This window comes from Mytilus galloprovincialis, chromosome 10 (assembly GCF_965363235.1).
Source record: "Mytilus galloprovincialis chromosome 10, xbMytGall1.hap1.1, whole genome shotgun sequence".
NCBI lineage: Eukaryota > Metazoa > Mollusca > Bivalvia > Mytilida > Mytilidae > Mytilus > Mytilus galloprovincialis.
In genome coordinates, this window is record NC_134847.1 from 83,031,066 (window position 1) to 83,053,611 (window position 22,546).

A 22,546-nucleotide genomic window follows, 5' to 3' on the forward strand; every position below is an offset into this window, starting at 1 on the left:
TATACAACCATTTCTCATTTTTATTGTCATATTTTGATATGACAATCTCATTTTCTACAATGTAATTATAAATGATACCAAAAAACAAGAATATGTCCATAGTGCACGGATGCCACACTCGTATTATAATTTTCTATGTTTAGTGACCGTGACATAAGAGTCAAAGCTCTAATTAGGCATTCAAATGAGAAAGTTCATAGCATAGGGAAAATACGTACTAGTTCAATCAACTTCAACAAATTCCTTAGTTTATTTTGCGAAGTCGTTTTATTTTTTAGCCATGCTGTTGTCAATCTAATTTCTACTTATGACTTTGAATGTAACTCTGGTATCTCCTTTTTTTTTACAAAATATATTTCAATTATCGTAACCACAATCCCGTCCTCTTGTCCTTGAACTAATCAAAGCTGATGAATTAGCCCATGGAAGTATTATATTGACATTTTATTTCCATGATTAGACATGTATATCACCGAGTTTGTACTTTCATGCGCAACACGACAGCTGCCACATATAGTGGGAGATATTATGGACATAATTGTGCAAATCGTGATACAAGCATGAAATTTGACTAAACGATAATGAAAAAAAGTCAGGTGCTGGCCATCAAAAATTTCCATTTTTTCAAGATGACCACCGATGATTTTGCAAATGGCGTCATATCTAATTGGTTACATTTCGAAAATCCTTGAAAGCTGTCTTATAGGTATAATCCAATGTAAGTTTTGATAAAACGTAAATTACAGTTCCAAAACAACGACAAAACAACTCATAAATAACAAAAAAGAGTGACTTCCGGTTCCAAAATGGTGGCAAAAATTTTGAAAATGTATTTGTTTCTATAATTTCCATCAACTTAACAAGTGATATCACATTCTTTGTTAAGTTTATATGCCTAGTTTTGTTAGATAGACAGGTTGGTTATCTTATAATAATCTGACAGTAGCAATACGAAAACCCGTACAAGGAAGGACAGAACGGTAGCATTTACAGTTGTCAACACAGCTGGATTTTTTGCCTTCGCATTTTATAAGTACCTGACAGGAGGATGTAACGGCAGCCGAAGAAGTCCTTTTTCGTTTCCAACTGTCATCGATTTTTTTCTTTCATCCAACCCCAGTGTTCATGACTTGGTACCTGTCGAATACATAAATCAGGCTGAGCCCAAACTTGTCTTTCTTGATATGCTTTTCTTTGAATGTGTTCCGATAAAAAAAACTCTAGTAGGCGGAACTGCATCACAATGCCGCTGCTTCCTGGGTAACAATTTACATCGCGCCTTGTTAACAGCAAAATGTTGTTCTGTCATACATGATGAAAACAAATGCTTCTATGATGTCCATGTATGTGTCTGTATACTTCAGCGAAGAACAAAACGTCCCTTACATCTGGAAATACTTCCGATGTCATCCAAACTGACCTATTCCCTTTCCCACGAAAATCCGATAAAAACAAATCCACTGAATGCACGAACGAAAGGAAGATTAGCTACACGAGGACCAAACGCATTTGATATGTCACGTACAGGAAGCAAGCCGAACATGGACAAACATTCGTGTATATGCTTCTCCATGATTACAATTGGTAGCTGGTAAGTATCGTTAGTAGTCTCTAAAGAAGCAATTCTGTCGGCAAGAAACTTGAAAAAATTCGTTTCGTTGTCATCTTCACAAAGAAAACTACTCCAGTCCCCTGGTGCTCTACTAGAACCAACACCTTTCCGTCTAGAACAAGAACCTTGCATTTGACTTGTCACATCTAGCCTTTAAATTATTCATTTAGTAAACATCAAATACAATGTCTACTCTTGAATACTCATCGATGCAAGATTTTAAGTAAGCCAGTATGACATCATTTGCAAAATCATCAAATATTGTTGCCCAACAAGGTGGCCTGGAATAAACCATTGCTACCCCACCAACGACAATTGCGTCAGAATTTGGATCAGCTAATCGCAAAATGTTTCAAGTATACCCATTTGCACCGATTTAATACCACTGTTTAAAGTGACATCCTGAGACTAAAACGGAAGAGCAGTTTGTTTTTTTATGGATAAAGAAATATTCCAAGTCAATTTGTCTACTGTGACAAGAAATAAAAGTGAAGAAAAGATATCGCAATCACTTTTAAGGTTCTCTAGCTTTGATTTTGACAGAGACGTTTACAGTTTTATTTTACGGACATAATAGGAAGTTGTTCTTTTTGATTTGGTTATAAGAAACAGGTTCTCCTTCGTTTGGCATTTGCTTCAAACGATCTTCGTATTGTTTGCCTTTGATCTTTTTAAAGAAATCCTGTTTTTGTAGAGTGTTCATGAAGTGGTTCATCTGTTATAGAATGCCTCAAACCACTAGATCTTTCAAATTCATCTGACTTCTGGTCCAGCTACCATTCATTTGTCTAAAAGGGTTCTTCGGTTAACCCTATGACAACAACATCGCCCTTCACAATTGCATTATTCAGTTTTTTTGCCTGATCAATTGTGCTATAAGAAAAATATTTGCAAGTCTTACGTACAGTAAAATTATCATTTTCAAAATCAATTGCCACCTGTGGGTGATGTAAGAGAAGAGATCGAAGCCATATCTCGGAGAAGGTCGGTAACGATCGAGAATAATTAACACGATCAAGACCTAGATAAATACGGCAGCATGCTTTATATTGACTGTTTGTACAAAATCTGACGCATGAAATGAGCATACTACCAAATTATCAAGAAGTTCCTATTTTATAATTGAACGCCAGGCATTAAACTGTGGTCTAGATGACTATATTTCCTTACACCAGTCTATCAAATCATCGAACGTCACAGAGTCATGATATGTTTATAATTTCTGTGTTTAGCTTTCTTAAGCCGATATATACAATTTAAGCAAAACTGATGCGCGTGTCTAGTCCTAGGTACATTTGTACATACATACAAAGAATCTGCCGTTCTAGGTGTTGCAATATTGGTTTTAGTGTCCATCCACTATTACGTAATATATCACCCAGAATTTTATAACAAGTCATTTCAATGTGCAATCCACCTCACATGACAATAAACTTATCTTCGCCGTAGAAATCAGGCCATTCCCACTGAATAGCCATTACCAAAAGTGGCTGATCTGCCGTTACTATTGATGTTTCTACGTATTAACCACATTTAACGCCTTATCCATCGAATATCTGATCATTGCAACTGAATGGGCTTTGTTTTAAACAGTGGCATCATAGATGTTACACTTACTTTAACAGCTCTATATAAGAGCCTCGATTTTTAGAGTAATGAGATGAACTACGATTTATACCAGTGTGTCCTGGTAGTGCATAAAAATCGCTCTTTATGTCTATAAATAGTTTGCGCATGCGCAAAATTGTTTAAATCATGTATATCATAACCTTGAAACATGTTATCAAACCAAATCATAAGATCATTGAAAATCCCAAAACCCTAATTTTATAGTAAATAGTCAAATGTTTTTTAAAGGAATTTTGATACATTTCGCGCATGTGCAAACCCGTTATATTACAAATATTCATTTTTAGTAAATGTTTACACATGTAAGGAAGGTAACTACCAAACTTGATAGCTGTTTTTCACTAAAAGAAGGTAAAAGAAAAGTTTTCCAGTAAAAAATTAGTATTTTCAAACTGTAAAAACATCCATTTTAGAAAAAGGCCGTGGCCATCTTGAAAAAATGATTTTTTTAGTGGCCAGCAGTTGTTTCTTAAAAAGTACATAATAATGATGCTTTGTGGTAATTTTCATGCTTGTATCATCATTGCACAATTCCCTGAGTTTACTCTTGATCATTATGATTGTATTCGTGTTGTTCTGTCTTTAGTTTTATATTTCAGTTTTTACAGGACGAAAGTTTACTTTTGATTATAATGATATTACTAATAACACAGTTTTCTATATTTTTCTATTTCGTCCCTGTATTTAATTCAACAGTTGAATTAATTGTGATAAAAACACGTTTAAGACACTTCTTTTGTGTAATTGCACGCCATATCCATTCGTTACATTGCAATCAGCATTTCCCTTTAAAATATAAGTAAACAAGAATGTGTCCATAGTACAGGAATGCCCCACTCGCACTTTCATTTTCCATGTTCAGTGGACCGTGAAATTGGATCACAACTTTAATTTGGCACTTAAATTAGAAAGATCATATTATAGGAAAATTGTGTACGAAGTTTTAAGTTGATTGAACTTCGCACTATCATTTTCTATGTTCAGTGGACTAACGGATAGACGGACGCACAGACCAGAAAACATAATGCCCCTCTACTATCGAAGATGGATCGTAGGTGGGCATAAAAAGTTCCACCACTCAAGAAACCTCTAATCTTCAAATTTGAACAGTGTGGAGACATTCCGTAGTCAACTGAGTTATGTGTTGAATCAAATCAATGACTCTTGATGATTCGTTTAACAAATATTAACACATTTACAACAATGTCATAGTGTTTATGACTTGCTGTTTAAGTCATAATTCCTAAGAGAGATGTAAGTTAAATAACATTAAAATCATTTACATTACAAACATTTTACAAACGAAAGAGTATATATATGTTAATAGTTCATCGACCCTACACGATCTGCATTTTTGCTAAATCAAGTGACTCAGCAAACTGACAAATACATTTTGCTTTTGTTGCATGCCTTTTATTATCCACAGCATGTTCTAGTTTTTCATTCATATAATCCATGAGGTAGGCACTAGATAAGTCCAGTAGGTAACTAGTTACCGTCTCCTGCAACAACTACAACAACAAGATAATTTGTAAAACATGTATATGTCAAACAAATATGCAAATAAATAGAATGAATGTAAAATTTATAGGAACATGTAGTCGAACATATGTAAAATAGCTATACAGTCGTATAAATGTCCAACACACCCGCAGTCAAATAAATGTCAAAAAAAATATTCAGTCACATGTATAAAATAAAAATAAAATACTCCGCTGAGCGCAGCTTCATACGACCGCAGAGGTCGAACCCTGAACAGTTGGGGCAAGTATGGACACAACATGCAAGCTTGATACAGCTCTGAATTTTGATTGTGATTACAATTTGACACAATATAGGTTTCTGACAGAATGAATGCGGTCTAAATACCTATTATGATCCAATATCCAAAAAGAAAAAAAATATTAAAAAAAAAACCCCGCCCAAATTATTTGAACCCCCTTATGATTCATCACCCAAAACTCAATCCCAGCCTTTATTTTGTGGTATGGTACCTTGCAGTACAACTTCAGGAAGATCCATACACTTGAAGACATGTTATTTGCTGAAAACTAGAAAAATGCTTATTTTGGCCCCTTATTCCTAAACCTTTTGGGCAAATACCCCAAAATCAATGCCATATCTCCCTTTGTGATATGGAACCTTGTAGTACAATTTCAGAAAGATTCATACAAGTTATTGTCATGAAACTAGAAAAATGCTTTATTTTTTACCCTTTTTTGGCCCTAAATTCCTAAAATTTTGAGGCAATTACCCCAAAACTCAAACCCATTTTCCCCTTTGTGATATGGAACCTTGTAGGAAAATGTAAGGGAGATCCAAACACTAACACACAAGTTATTGTCTGGAAGTTACCACAAAATGCTTATTTTTGGCCCCTTTTTCCTTCACTGCGCTATAAAACCAGGTTTAATCCACCTTTTTCTACATTTGAAAATGCCTGTACCAATTCAGGAATATGAGATTTCTTGTCCATTCGTTTTTGATGTGTTTTGTTATTTGATTTTGCCATGTGATTATAGACTTTCCGAATTGATTTTCCTCTAATTTCAGTTTTTGTGTGATTTTACTGTTTAGTACTATAACCCCAAAAATCAATCCCAACCTTCCTTTTGTGATATTGAACCTTACGGTAAAATTTCATAGAGATCCATTTACTTAAACTAAAGTTATTGTGCGAAACCCAATGTGTCTTCGGACGACGCCGACGACGACGCCAATGTCAATCATACAATATAAATGACCGCAAAAATTGTTTGCAGTCGTATAAAATTCTGTCGTAAGTTCATTTAACATAATAGAAGTATTGTGTACTTGTTATCAGTTCTTTACTGGCCAAAACTCAATTATGACGTTACATTTCTTTGCTTTTCTAAGCTTTCATATTTGTTGCGTAATAAACGAAGTTGACAATTCCTGAAAACATTATGCAACAAGAAGCAAAAGTTAGCAAAGGAACAAAAAATAAACATCAGATTATCCCAGTGTCATATGTTCAGTGAACTGTGGAACTAAGTTTATAACCTTGATTTTAGAATTTAGAAAGGATGTATCTGAATGAATATGTATAGATTTTGATCATTATTAACCTCGTTGTAAACCTTTACGTCATTATATCTCTTAGGTCATTTTGCATGGACAATCATATCACATCATCTTTTTTTCAATAGTGTATTAAATTTCTTTTAACTACTACACTAAAAAATATTCTGACCAAAACAATAAACTGATATGGAATAACAGACGAATGCACATATCACTAGGCAGAACATATAGTGCCCCTCTGCTATCTAAGACGGGTCATTCAAAACGTGTAAGGTCGTAAATATTTTCAAATAATTATACTACCTCACGTATATAAAACAAATACACATTTGTGTACATATATATTGTCATCCTTTACGATAGACAAACACCAGCTGAAAGGTATGCCATCAACTTGCCACTATACATCATGTAACGAGGAAAAGCATTTATCGTCTAACGAAAGCCACATTTGTATAAAGCCTAGTTGGTCGAGTGGGCTAGGGCGCTGGACACAGTTAAATCGGTACTGCCACGATGCATCAGATGCAAGGGTTCGGATTTCTCTTAGGAAAGAACAAAACATTTGCAGATCGAACATTGCTAGACTATGTTCGAGACGATATATATTGTGTTATAAGTATCATTACATGAATATTATAAGAAAAATCTAACATAACGGTGAACTGAATGTATTTTATATCAAAATTTATAATTTGCAGAAACATAATTGTAGTTCAAAAAATTAAAATTCGTAAAGCTCGGGAAACTATGCTATACATATAGCTTTCGTGAGTCGAGTGACGTCTGTTCTTGTCAGCTTTACCTTGGTTTATTACACAGTTCTTGATGTATGGTGACATAGGAATAAATTACAAACAAGCTATTCTATAAGTATAAAGTATAATATAATAATATATATATATATGTATGTCCATATACTTAATTGCCTCTACCTGTTCATCACATGTAACTGAATCCTCAGTTGTATTATCTAATAGTGCTTCATCATCATCATCCCCGTCATTCATATTAACAACTACCATTTCACGTCTTTGATTATCTCGGATTCTGTTGTTATGTAGGTCTGAAGCCATATGATTCTACAGCATAAAATGATATGTGGTATAGGTATGTTCAGTAATGATTGAATTTCGAACCAAACAGCTATTATGCATTAACAAGTCCTCTAAGACCAAACAATACTTTTTTTTTAAATCAGGTTCAATAGTACAATCAATTTTTTAACACTATCACAGAAGTAACATGCGTAAGTTCGACACTTCAGTTACTCCCTTGTTATCTATTAATATCGGTTATTTTCAGAATGTGCAGCAGCAGTTTTGTACTTCTGAAAAACAATAATTAATAAACTGTCTCGACTTTGTATAAAAGTGACACCTAACATCCACGTATTCCAACATCAATCCGAATTCTGATAGTAAACAATCTTATTCGGAAGACTCCGTATACATACTATAAGTATTTTATTGTAATTATATTACAAAATATTGATCACATGATGCTAGTATTACTAGACTTGCAATTGCTTTACATCAATCCGACATTAATTTAATGTTTCGGCGGTTTTTGTATTATATGCTAATGATAAATGTATAACATTTATGAAAGGGTTTAAGCATTTTAGGCCCACCATCATCAGGGATTTACCTATATCAACTTATTTTAATTTTGTCGTTGTCAATAGATCTACAATATGTTTATGCTTTGTTTAAGCTATTATTGGTTTGCATGAAAATATTTCGTTTCAAACTGCATCACGTTTTATTAGATCCCAATGTTTACTAATGCATTGTTTTAATTTATGAACGCATGGATTAAATTTCGTTGCCAACACTTAAGGAAAAACCTTTGTGTTTTGTTTGGCCTTTTTCTGATTAAATCAGATCTGTTACATGAGAATGCCTCAGTTATGTATCCATGCATTCATAAATTAAAACAATGCATTAGTAAACATTGGGATCTACTAAAACAAGATGCAGTTTGCAACGAAATATTTTCACGCAAACCAATAATAGCTTATAAAAAGCATAGAAATATTGTAGATCTATTGACAACGACAAAATTAAAATACATTGATATAGGTAAATCCCTGATGACTGATGATGACGGGCCTAAAATGCTTAAACCCTTTCATAAATGTTATACATTTATCATTAGCATATAATACAGAAACCGCCGAAACATTAAATTAATGTCGGATTGATGTAAAGCAATTGCAAGTCTGGTACTACTAGCATGATGTGATCAATATTTTGTAATATAATTATAATAAAATACTTATAGTATGTATACGGAGTCTTCCGAATAAGATTGTTTTCTATCGGAATGCGGATTGATGTTGGAATACGTGGATGTTAGGTGTCACTTTTATACAAAAAAAAGTATTCAGAGGAAATATGAATGTGTCCTTATGAAGTTGAATCAGAATTTCTAGATTAAATCTCGTAAATAGTATTATATTTTTATTTAATAGTAATATAATGTTTGAAAGTAAAAATTGGTTTAAACTAAGATTTTGTCGTTGATGACGTCATGCATATTGAAAATTTATTGCACTAGTGCAATATTACAATTATTGCACGCTAAATTTTGGTTACTTTCTGTGGGAAATATTATATTGCTATACAATAATATCAGATTATTACATGGCATTTTTCATATCGCATGTATTTTCAGTCCTAGGTTCAATATCAGCACAAGAGCCGCATGGCTCAAGGGCTGATATTGACCGAGGGCTGATAATACGTCCGATATGGCAATGACATGTTATGATCTTTTCATCATATGCTTCATATCAACAATGGAAAAAATAACAGATTCATATATTGATCATTTTACGTGGTTTCCAAATAGAAATTCAGAGAGTGAAAAGTTCATGGACGTCGGACTCAAAATTTATAACATTCGATATGAAATCTTTTTACCATATGCCTCAACAGAGACGAAAAAAAATCTAATATGAACGAATTGACAAAACATCAACAATATACATTATGAACACTGTTTGGAACAGGCATCTTTTCCCATTAACTTTGAATTTTTATTTATGTTCGGAACTAATGAAAAATGCATTTATTTAATAATTTGTTTGTTTTTTTATATTTTTTTTTTTTTATTATTATATTACACAATTCACTTTTCAGTATCCAAATAATTGTTTTGTACACTAGTTTGTAATGTTTTCAACTGGAAACGTAGCATTGCGGTGTATTTTCCAGAATATGCCGAGTATCACCGGAATGCCATGCGATAACGTTACGGAAAGGCATGTGATAACAATCGAAGCATGTGATAAACTTTTCATATCAGCAACAATTCGAAAAATATGAAAGATACGTTAATTTAATGCTATTATCATACAGTAAAAATCATATGTTATTTAGTCTAAGTATATGATAATACGTTTTATTTATTTTATTATTTGGACCCTCTAGATAAGCTAGGGTTAAGAAACCCTTGTCCATTTTTAAATGTTAAATGAAATGCATCGAAACATGTGTAATGTAATGTAACTTTTCTTTTTCTTTTTCAAGGAACCGTCGCCTAATTTCTATGGTGGATGAACTCCTTTTAATTGTAAATTATATTTTTAGCAACATTATTAGCCATGTATCCTTAGACCTCCTAGCGAGTTAGACAGGGTCAGGGAAACATTTGTCAAATATATTTTAGCGTAGCTCGAAAGGAGTCTTCATGTATATTGGGACTATATGTGAAAGTATTGGTAACCATTTTGGTTTCCAAATACCTGACTTTGTATAGAACATGGAACATTTAGTCCTTGCATAGTTATATTGTTTTATACACGTCAGGTAAAAAAACGCAATAATACATGTTTTATTTGTTCTTCAAAGTTTACTTGTAAATATTTCGAACACTTGAAATAAAAAAAAATCTCTTGATAACTGTACAATTCGGGAAGCATCTGTTGACAGTGCTTGCTATTCACTTGTATTTATAGGGTTCAATGTTAATCTATGTCTTCAATAGACAAAAAGAAAAAAATACGTTAATGATGCAATCAAAACCCACAAGGCGAAGAAGACAGACAATTATGTAATGACCAAAATAAAAAAAAGATAAAGAATCCAACATCAGTCTCACAAAACCCTATACACACACGATTAGGCAAAAGAAATATACAAACAAGCCATGTGTGTACTCATGTGTTCTACAGTCATATTTTCCTGTTCTATAATAGACACCCGTCGTGATACTTTTAAACTTTGTAGGTAAGTCATGTTATTCCTGAAGGGCACGACATTAAACTATGTTCAACAGAGGAAGTAAGAAAATAATTTGACACCCCAAATCTAAAATTTTACAGGACGTTACAGCGCACATACGCAAAACATGTATTTTTAATTCTATGAAAAACATCTGTTTTCTAAAAAAAAGAAATGCAAATAATTTGAAGATTTAAAAAAAATAAGTCGATAAGATGAAATCACTAATTACAGTTCACAAAAAACACACCACTTTTGATTACGTACCACAAATTCCACTACACACTGGTATTAAAATTGCTGGAAGTTTCAGACACTCCTGTTTTTTCTGCTACATTTAAATGAGCAATTATGGAGTAACAATGTTGAATGGAACTCGGCTTAAAAACGAAACATCTGAATTATATTGCAATTATAGTTTTGTTCAAACTTAGAATCATGTAGTCACTGTCCACGACTGGTTTTGTATCGGTAAACTTGGTTTTTTTTTTAGAACATATCTGTCTATCAAAACGCCCGCAACACCTTAACAGCTTAACAGTTGTTTACGAGTTAGGGTAGCCGAAAGTACTGTTGATCATCTACAAAAACTGACACATTCCAAAATATTTATTTAGTTTAGCATTCCTAAACCATATGGTAATAGTTGATCAGACTATTTCCTTTCATTACCAACCACAAACCAAATATTGATCTGTCATACACGTTTACTAAGAAACACAAGGTTTTCTGAACATTAAGCTTACAATGAAACCCAAAACAAAATACATTGGTTCCTAAAATATTTTTCTTTTCTTGAAAGAAGTTATAGTATTAATGCATCAACCAGTAGGTATAATTAAATTCATCTGTTTCAAGATAAGATATGCAAGATGTAACTTCAATAAGCTTAAGTTTCTTTCAAACTATGGATTACTGGTGCAACCAATTAATTTTTCTAGAAAAAGCTAATGTATATATCATAAATATCTTATATACATGCATATGTATGAATCAAAACATTTGTGCATAGATATCATAAATACTTACTACACATGATGTCATGTCAAAAAATAGGAAATAAATCTGATATTGTGTTAAGGAAATATTATAACCTATGTGTATTTTGCATTAAGCTAAATGACTACCTAGTTTAATAGCAAGGTTGCCTCGGACCAATAACAAGGTCAATACAGAAAAATTTAGAAATTATATCTTTTTTAATAAACTATTGTGTGTATCGAGGGAGTGGGTGGTGTATTTCTTTTCACAAGATTTTTAGATTTTTTCCAAGAACTTGAACATTCCCAATCTGAGTTTTCTTATACAAGCTACAAAATCAAATGATCTGGTGCTGTTGAGAGATGTCTTCCACGTTTCTGTTTCTGGAAACCGAGGTTGTTTTTTTTTTTATTCTTTTCATTATTTGTTTTTGTCTTTTTATTTTTTTTTTGTCTTTTTATTTTTCTTTCTCTTCGCATTTTATTTTTGTTTAAAATATTATTGATCTTCGTTAGCTGTAATGATACATGTAATATCAATGTATTTTTTCAGTTTAGATAAAATGTAAGATTTCGGCCTAAATATAACTTATTTCATAATATCTTGCTTCTTTGTTAAATGTTAGGTTCTTATCCGTACATCTCTTTGTCAATTATAGATTTAAAATAATTGATTTGCAAAGGATACAGTAAAATTAGCAGTCAATCTTTGTCTTTTATAAGTAACCATGACCTTATTTGGTAAAAGTCTTCTGTTAAACTCCAGTAAAGTGTGTTTCATCTCAAGTCGCCCCTGTGTTAAAAAGAATATAAAAAAGAAGATGTGGTATGATTGCCAATGAGACAACTATCCACAGAAGACCAAAATGACACAGATATAAACAACTATAGGTCACCGTATGGCCTTCAACAATGAGCAAAGCCCATACCGCATAGTCAGCTATAACATGCCCCGATAAGACAATGTAAAACAATTCAAACGAGAAAACTAACGGCCTTATATATGTAAAAAAATGAAAGAAAAACAAATATGTAACAGATAAACAAACGATAACCACTAAATTACAGGCTCCTGACTTTGTACAGGCAAATACATAAATAATGTGGCGGGGTTAAACACGTTAGCGGGATCCCAACCCTCTCCCTAACCTGGCACAGTGATATAACAGTACAACATGAGAACGAACTATTAAAATCAGTTGAAAAAGGCTTAACTCATCAGATGGACAAAAATACAAGTGAAGAATATATTAAGATAGTAAATGCTATTTAACATATAACAATACAATAACAACTGGTTCGTAATTCTATTATGCTGTGTTTGTGTAATGTCCTAAATTAATTTAAGATATTCGTTGATATTCTGTGGTTAACATGTCAAAATATACTATAACATTATGTATTTATGTTTTTCTTTGTGTTGAGTGTTCTTGCATTTATTTGTACTGTATTCCTGTCATGTAATGTTGTCATTTTAGCGGTATGCTTAACATTGCAATAAAGTGCGAGGTTTGGCTAGCCACATCTCTGTTTCATAAAATGTCCTGTAACAAGGCAAGAATACGGCAGTTGTTATCTAATAGTTCGTTTCTATGTATGTATGTATGTTGCATTGTCATTTGTTTTTGTTGCACTTCAAAGTTTCTGTGGTTTTCCTCGCATAGTTGACGTGTTTCTGTCGGTTTTAGTTTGTAATCCGGATTTATTTTCTCCTAATCGATTTATGACATTTGAACCGCGGTATAAATTAAAATCACAAAAAATACTTAGCTCCGAGGAAAATTCAAAACGAAAAGGCCCTAATCAAATGGCAAAATCAAAAGCTCAAACACATCAAACGAATGGAAAACAGCTGTCATATTCCTAAAAAGATCTGAATGAAATTAAACTTCTGTAACTCATGTAAAGCCTTGTTTTGTAATCTTAAATAGAAAATAAGCTAGATATTTTTACATGTAGTGTGAAGAGATGATTAAGCTGTAAAATCCCTTCTTTACAACATCTATATAATGTATCACGATTTATGGCTGAACAACTATATCTAGATATTTCAGTTTTACATGGAAAACTCTACAGAAACATGTACGACAAAATTAAAAAGGATTATATTTTCGGCCCCTTATGTTGCATTTCCTTAATGAAAGGTGATGTTTTGTTTGGCTCTTGCTTAAGACCTACATCAAAAGTTCAATGTAGGAATGTAGGATGTAAAACAAATTAATTCACACTGGTTTACGATTTTGATTTTGTTTTGGTTTTTCTTCTCAAATGAATATCTAATACAGTGTTTACATTGTGCGGGAACTTGGTCTTATAAATTTCTGAATATTATATGATTAATAAACAACAAATTACTCTACTAAAACACACATTTCTAAATTATTTAACTCGCTTCTCCTAAATTTATATAGCAAACAACCAAACAACAGAGAATTAGTTACTGACCTTAAACGACAATTCAGTCTGCTTACTACAATTCCGATTCACAGTCTTATGAACCAACTAATTTGCACAACTTTATATAGCAGAACTGGACTAAATTTGACACGTGCATTATTATAACCGAGTACATTAGCTTTCTTTGATCTATGTTTTAATAAACAATGAAATACCAGAAAACGGGACAATTATTTAATCTTGACTGTTCAAATCTAGTAGTTGTAAAAAGTATGTATATTTATATAATGACTTCTAAGCTGGCAAATTCATCAATTTGCTGGGATTCATTTTTTTTATCACTATATTTATATATTCCATCTGCCCGGGTTTGTAGAGACGTTTTGGATTTCAATGAACGTAATCTATGTATAACTGGTAAAATGTAAGTCAATGATTTTGACACCACACATTACTTTAAAACCATTAATTTTTTTTTAAGATACAAATATTTGGTTTGGAAGTTTTACTGTACCTAACGGGATAGCACATTCTTATTTTTACGGTTATGTTTATCGCAACCGTGAATTTAGATGCTATCCTGATAGACATATACTGTATATCATATGTATTTGTATTCATTATTTTGTACATAAATCAGTTCGTTAGTGTTTTCCTCTGAACTGTTGTACATTTTTCATTTCGGGGACTTTTAAAGCTGAATTTGCGGAATGGGTTTTGCACATGTAAGACATTTAAAAGGTCTCACGGTGATTTAAAGTTCTATTTTATTTTGTCTGGTTGGTATCGAGAGTTGTCTCATTGGCAATCATACCATATCTTCTTATTTTTATGATTATCCATTCGCACATTTTTATAAAAGGTTACCAATTCAACACTGTAATTATATCTTTGAATATTGTTTAATCGGTACAAATATTTATTTTGTTTGTATCAGCAGATTAAACCCAACTATTTAAATTGTTAAAAACTTGTCGTTACCTAAATTTGAACATTTTGACGCTAAGTCTATTTGATTTTGGATCGGTACTTATTGCTATTTCAATAATACATGACTTTTTTGTTAGTTGTCAAAAGCTTCCAACTAGCTTCATTCACTGTGAGTACTTTGTTTCGTTTGTGGTTTTGTTGTTCTTTTTGTGTGCTTTGTATCAATCGTATGAGTTTCATGTTGTACAAAGTTTTTCTTTTTTCATATGTTTTATGATAATATTCACTCCGGCAAAAGAGTGTCGGTATAATTGGGAAATATATCTTTTCGTTGTCTGATCGTATTCTTTAACTTTGACCGAGCAATAACTTGTTTACATTTCGTCACAGACTTACGACATTTCGTATGAAAGTGAAAAACACTAATTAGACTGCATGTATGTCGCGAATGATCATACCATTTAAATGACAATGACCTTGACCTGTAGGTATACCTGTTGGTCAAATCGTAGTTTTTAAAGACATTTGGTTGTCCTGTGTAAACATGTGTCATCATTTTACACGCATGATGTTTCCTTGAATTTTGAACTTAATGTCAAATGTTGGGGGAATTTTCGTGTCTAAACCCTTAATATTGATTCTTTACAAAAGGCATTAGCTATTTAGAATATCCATGCATCATTTAAATTTTTTTCAATTTTCAAGTGTAGCTATACTTATCGTGATGACATGAATGCTACTGCTCGCAGCCGAATGCTAATGTTCATTATGATGTCGGTGAATCAGTTTTACAACATATTACCCAATATTCCGAATAGCCACACCCAGCCAACCACAGCAATGCTACAGCAGGGATTGCAAACAAAATAAAAATTATCACTATCTTCAGATCTTTATCACCAATGTCTGCAAAACACATTACAATTCCAATAGCTAATGAAGGGAGGACAATGGTTAATACGCAGCATATAACAGGCCACCAGAGATTTCTGCAATGCCGTCCAAGCACCAGATGTTTTGAGGAAATTGTCTTGATGATATCGTTATACAGCTCAGAGCTAACCTGTGGTAAGATGCAAATTTAACATTATCATTAATTAACAATGTCATTAAAGATGGAGGTTTGGCATGCCACAAAACCAGGTTCAACCCACCATTTGTTCTTAAAATGCCCTGTACCAAGTCAGGAAAATGGCCATTGTTACATTATAGTTTGACTCTGTGTGTGTTACATTTTGGTGTTGTGTTTCTGTTGTGTCGTAGTTCTCTTATATCTGATACGTTTCCCTTGTTAACCCGGATTTGTTTGTTCTCTCTCGACTTATGAATTTCGAACAGCGGTATAATACTGTTGCCTTTTTTTAACATTAGATGAGAAACACTATCATTTGTGGATATTCATGTATAATTTCTTTTATTATTATTGATGTGAAAACTACACATCATTTTACACAAGGAAACATTTTGAAAAGGTATTTCATACCTTTATATCTTTTTTTAAGCAATTTAACATCATTTACTACCGCTTTGTCTTTAATTTTTAGAACGAATCCCCCCTTTTTTTCATTTATTCCATTTTTTTGGACCTGACACTCGGACCAATTTGGAACATTTCGTTTACTGATGTATGAACTTGTGTAGAAATCTTACTATGACAGAATTGTTATCCGAAGTTTGGGATATAAAAAAATGACTATTTTTTTTCTAATCGAAAGATTCCTTCCTCTTATAGATATAAACATAGTTTATAACATATGAAAATAAGTTGAGTCATGTTTGAAACGTCATACATATATAGATGTGCAACGAACAGATAGACAGACAGAGTGACATCATAAAGGCATAGTCGACTAATTATTCCGTAATGTACAGTTTTTTATAATGAATAACCATATCAATTTGCATAATTTGTGCGATCAGACACATTATTATAACTTTTACCCGATTAAATAATAAATTATGTCTCAGAGTACCTTCCGAACTGATGATGTAATGAAAATGATCATCAACACGATTTCAAGTAATCTTTACAAGTCTCAGATTCGTCTAGAAATGTTGTCATATATCTGACTTTGTATTCTGAAATCATTTGCCCTCTTTGATATTTTTATTTTCATCCGGAAATGATCTATAGATTGATTCAACTTTTTGAGAAAAAAATTACGTTTGAATAAAGTATTTAATTTTCCTCATTTTTACTGTTCTTTTATGTTTCAAACGAAATGACTTTCTTACGGAGCTTTATCAATTTTTTGTCGAAGTGACTTAGGCAAATCTGTGAGGTAAGAGTATTCAGCTTATAATAAAAGAGACGATTGTGTCTAAGGAAACGAATTCCCCTGCTAAAGCTTTTTATAAGATGTAAAAATACCTTTGGAACGGACGTAAGGACGGACGGCCAAGGGAAATCGTTATGTCCCCTTCGCCTAGCAGCGGGGGCATACAGATGTAATGTAAAAGAGTACGAAAATCACCAATAACCTATATTATTAGCTTCGAACACACTTCTGTTTTAAATACAATCACCATAAAGTAAGCAATTTACAACTTGTATTATGTTTTGTTTGTTTTGCACTATCCGGATTTGATAAGTTGATGATACATAATCCAAATAGGGAGGATAAGGAGACAACAAACTCGACTAAACCAACACAATAGCCATAAAAAACATTATTCACAAAATTCGTACCATTCACCTCATGTTAATATAAGTACAGTTAATGACACATATGTTTTCATTGACCGTCTGCATCTGTAGTTTTGTTTATTTACCTGCATTGGTGGTATACTAAGTGATTCTGGCACATACTTCCACTTAAAAACCGATCCTCTACAGCTGAAATGACTTTTCTCCTCATGAAGAAGATCTAGGTTCCTATTTCGGTTCACTGTAAGTAAAGAAATATTTATCGTTACAAACAGGATTAAATCATTTTCATTAGATATATGTTCATTGCATAGTATGTGATTGCTACCTTGTTTATTTTTTTAAGTTATCGAGTTAATATTTTATATTATATGATCTGATTGAAATAGCTGAAAAAAAAGTCATAGACAATTTTTTCAACTTCATTTAACCAAATGCACCAATCTATGACTTACTTATAGACATACTTGATCATCCGATCTTGATATCTATATCATAAACGGGAAGCTTAATACAAAAATTTATGATAAAAGAGATGATTTTTCATTTCCTATTGTTAATTATCCATTTTTAGATGGTGACGTTCCCTTGTCACCATCTTATGGTGTTTATATATCTCAACTTGTACGATTCGCTCGTGTATGTAACAATGTATTAGATTTTAGCGAGAGAAATTTATGTATTACTGAAAAATTATTACACCAGGGTTTTCGATATCACAAACTGGTCAAAACATTTACTAAATTTTATCACCGGTATAAGGAAATAATTCGTAAATATAACTCAACATGCAGACATCTTATACGTTCAGGTATTTCACATCCAAAATTTTATGGAAATATTCTTTATAAAGCACAAAAATGTCAGTATTCTCCTCAGAAACTAACAAAACCTTTAAAAAGACTTATTAAAAGGGGATATAGTTACGATACTGTTGTCAGGTCATTAAAGATTGCATATTTTGGCTTTAACATTGATTCACTGATAGGGTCTTTGCATCGGAACTAAACACATTTATTTCTAAAAAAACAGTTGTTGGCATGACACGGGTTATGTTCTTCTCATATATTTTATGATAGTATGATACTAAACCCCTAACGGGAGGGATTGTACCTGATATTCATATGATGAAGACATAATCTTTCAATCAGTTTAATTGAGGTCTGGAGCTGGCATGTCAGTTAACTGCTAGTAGTCTGTTGTTATTTATGTATTATTGTCATTTTATTTATTTTCTTTTGTTACATCTTTTGACATCAGACTCGGACTTCTCTTGAACTGAATTTTAATGTGCGTATTGTTATTCTTTTACTTTTCTACATTGGCTAGAGGTATAGGGGGAGGGTTGAGATCTCATAAACATGTTTAACCCCGCCGCAATTTTGCGCCTGTCCCAAGTCAGGAGCCTCTGGCCTTTGTTAGTCTTGTATGATTTTAAATTTTAGTTTCTTGTGTATAATTCGGAGTTTAGTATGACGTCCATTATCACTGTACTATTATGCATATTTTAGGGGCCAGCTGAAGGACACCTACGGGTGCGGGAATTCTCGCTACATTGAAGACCCATTGGTTGCCTTCGTCTGTTGTTTGCTCTATGGTCGGGTGGTTGTCGCTTTGACATATTCACCATTTCCTTTCTCAATTTTATACTAATGCAATTTCAACTAAAACTTTCAAACGTGTTTTTTTCAGAATTAAGATATTGACAACTTGAAGTCGAAAGATAATGACTGCACCTGTGATAGTTCCCTATTCATAATTCTTACATCCCAGCTCCTTTGTTTTAACAGCCGGATCGGGATGAAAATTTTAGGAACTCAATTTTCGGCTCTCCTTCGACACCATTTGCGAGTATCGTCTTGAGGAAACGATGATAGTCCGTCGGAAGGGACGATAAATGACTGACCCGTATTAAAAGAGAGCCATATCTCTTGCACGTTAAAGACACCCTTGTAGATTTCGAAAAAAAGGAGGCTTATGCCGCTACAAGGCAGCATTCGCACATTCACACATACCACTACACCATGACGACTGGATACGAACTAATAGTAATTTAACATACTTAAAGGAAGCAAGATCTTTTTATAAGTTGGGCGAGTTGGGTGACCTTTATTCAGTGGGGTTTAAACCTTTTTCGCTAATAAGTGAGTTGTCAGACTGATTGTTCAATTTGATTTTACACTTTTTCAAAAGTTGGGCGAGTTGATAAACAAGAGGGGGCGATTTTTTTATAAAGTGGCGATATAGTGTGGACCGATTGGCAAGTGGGGCGAGTTGACATGGTTTGATAACTACTCATCGTGTTCGGGGGTCATAAGGGGTATACATCATATAGTAATATATAAAGTATATTATAATGGTTGTGTGGCGTTCTAAAATAGATTTTATGAATTGTAAATGATTTTTCGTCTAATCTAAAACAGCTGGGATGTAAAATAGTTATCCGGCCATCGGGTGATCTTACACTGACACACCGCGTCCTTGTGGGATAACTATTAATTACAAACTGATGTGTTGATTTCTTTCAAATAGATATACTTTGATGATTCCATTTAGCGACCGATCTAGGAAGCGTTGATTCTGGAAAAAGAATCCACGGTAAATGAATAAGCTGGCGTCACGACAATGGTTTAAATTTGAATATTATTTAATAGTTATCCCACAAGATTTGTTTACTTGACTTTTGAACACCGGTATACTACTGTTGTCTTTCTTTATTCATCTAGACATTGACAATGATGGTCGGTTGAAACATAACTTTACGACAAAAGAGATGATTTCGAATTCCCAATTGCAAGCTTCCTATTTCTATGTAGAAAAATTCTATCAGCACCTGCATACGGAGTATAAATCTCGTAATTGATACGATATTCCAGGGCGTGTATGTCCTATCATGAATTACTTAATAGAATGTTGATGTTAATAAAGAAGCTATTCAACCAAGAGTTCATTGTGGTGAAGTTGAAATCTTCCCTCCGTATATGTACCGCACGCCATCACGATTGGTTGAAATTTTTGAAATATCCACTTTACAGACGAAAATGGATATGTTCCAAATGTTTTAAATACAATCTCGTCCCATTTTCGCTGTGTGTGACCAGGCTATTTGACATTGTCACCGGGTTTGTACTAAAATGAGCCACTCGACGGGTGCAACATGGAGACTGAGATCACCCCTAGTTTTTGGTAGGTTTAGTGTTGCTCAGAGTCTGGTTTCCTATGTTATGTTGTGCTTTGTATACTGTTGTTTGTTTGTGCTTATCTTTTAAGTCATGGCGTTGTCAGTTTCTTTTGACTTGTGAGTTTTGAATGACCCTTTGGTATCCTTCGCCTCTCTTTCATCGACTAACTTGTAATTTACTAGCTTACCTGCATCTCTCAACCGATTTAATGCCAGTTCATGGTTATATTCTTGCCCTGCAAAGCAGAAAAACAGAAAACTATTTTTACAACTATTTAGTACATGAGCATATTTTGTTTTAAGGGGGTAGGCCTTGTGGTAACACCAAAATTTTCCTCTCGTTTAATTTTTCTTACAATTACATTATTAAAAAGGTAGGGGTCCATGCATCATCTGTTAAAGTCTTACGGAAATTCACCGTTTCATTTTATGTGTACGGTATATTGAATATGACCAGTTTTTGGGTACCCTAAAATACTATCGAAACGACTAGTAGGTAAAAATCATTGAGTGTTTCTGCACATATTGTACTTGAGAATACCCCTGACTGTTAAATTGCACAGTAGAAACATATTTTAAAGTAAATCTGAAACATAATGGTAATACAAATAGCCTGAATGTAAAAAAAAAGATTTTAAAAATTGATACGGCGAAAAGTAGAGCCAGCTCAGATTACCCATTTGTTCAAGTTTAGTCAGAATCAGTTCCGATCATATCTTCTAGAATAGAACATTTAATATTGGAAAAAAAAAACCGAAAACAAACAGTAAGTACATACTCAGTATCAATGACTTAGCACTAAAACCATATTATCGGCTCAAGCGAGTAAATCAATCTCGTTGAGATGACCAACGATAATCTATAATTATGCAAAAAAGACAAACAGGGTCATGTATTTAATGTAAAAATGTAAGACACAATACCTTCTGCTTCAATGGCTAAGGCAAGTTTAGGAAGCCAGACGTCCATATCTCCAGTACCATTTATGTAGGTAAACGGCCTAAGATATCCTGGTATCTCACATTCTTCCTTCAACACTGGAATGATGACATTTTCTTTCATTTCAGCCAACAACTTTAATATAGCGAATTCTACTTCATATTGACACCAGTAACTCTTATTATATTCCTCCGTTAAAATAAACATTGTTTTCACGGAGTTGGACATAGCATATTCTATATTTTCTGTTATTTTCATTCCTGGAATAAAATCCGCTGAATGTTCGAAACATTTAAAGTTATAGTAATTTTGTAAGTGCTGTATTACTGTTTCCACCCACAATCTGTCACTTTCACTGTAGGATATAAACACGTGGAACTTCTTGCCATCAGGAAGCTTCTTTCTTTCAACTGATCGTTGTACGTCTTCCTTAGTTACTGTAGCCATCTGATAGTTGTCTACGCTAAAAACGAAAACTTTTTTTTTTATTGTCAATTCTATAAAGTATATTTTAGTAACTATACCTGATTAATCTGATCATACATATTTTCAAAAATTCTCTTTATTAAAGTTTATTTATTAAATGGCAAAAATAACGGATTTACCGCCATGATAATGTCTCAGTGACGAGCAGAGACTTACATTACTTAAACAACGCATAATAGTTATCAAAGGTATCGGGCTTATAATTTGATACGCTAGAAGCGCGTTCAGTCTACATAAGACTCAACAGTGACGCTCATTATGATCAAATCAACATAGTTAAAAAGCCAAACAAGTACAAAGTTGATGAGAGTTGAGGACCAATAATTCAAAATGTTGTGCCATATACGGCTATGGTAATCTATGCCTTGGATAAGACAATTATTAGTATTTCGAATAATTCATACTTGAGCAAACAACAAATTTATACAAATTACCATATATTTGATTTCATGTGAACACCGAAGTGCCGAC

The 22,546-nt window shown here is 33.0% G+C and overlaps 1 protein-coding gene across 3 annotated transcripts; it reads right to left on the bottom strand.

Annotated features, from left to right (window-relative positions):
• Positions 1 to 4,403: 4,403 nt before the first annotated feature.
• LOC143048598 (uncharacterized) lies at positions 4,404 to 22,047 on the bottom strand. 3 transcript variants are annotated; one of them, XM_076222380.1, is made up of 8 exons: positions 21,574 to 22,047; positions 20,839 to 20,886; positions 17,595 to 17,710; positions 15,625 to 15,885; positions 12,184 to 12,288; positions 11,545 to 11,580; positions 7,222 to 7,368; positions 4,404 to 4,743 (listed from the first exon to the last, which is right to left on the bottom strand). In XM_076222380.1, the coding sequence occupies exons 1-8, from the start codon at positions 22,034 to 22,036 to the stop codon at positions 4,579 to 4,581; spliced, it is 1,341 nt and encodes a 446-aa protein (XP_076078495.1). In that variant the 5' UTR covers positions 22,037 to 22,047; the 3' UTR covers positions 4,404 to 4,578. The 3 variants fall into 3 exon arrangements, with proteins under 3 accessions (XP_076078495.1, XP_076078493.1, XP_076078496.1); XM_076222378.1 differs by having other exon boundaries at positions 4,404 to 4,752; XM_076222381.1 differs by lacking the exons at positions 11,545 to 11,580; positions 12,184 to 12,288 and having other exon boundaries at positions 4,404 to 4,752.
• Positions 22,048 to 22,546: the final 499 nt, after the last annotated feature.

Bases quoted from the DNA above. Each gene is read 5' to 3' on its own strand.
- LOC143048598 (XM_076222378.1), bottom strand. From the start codon at position 22,036: ATGGCTACAGTAACTAAGGAAGACGTACAACGATCAGTTGAAAGAAAG. The intron at 20,887-21,573 runs GTATTGTGTCTT...TCTGCTTTGCAG, and splicing joins CTTAGCCATTGAAGCAGAAG to GGCAAGAATATAACCATGAA. The intron at 17,711-20,838 runs GTAAGCTAGTAA...CTTTACTTACAG, and splicing joins AAATCGGTTGAGAGATGCAG to TGAACCGAAATAGGAACCTA.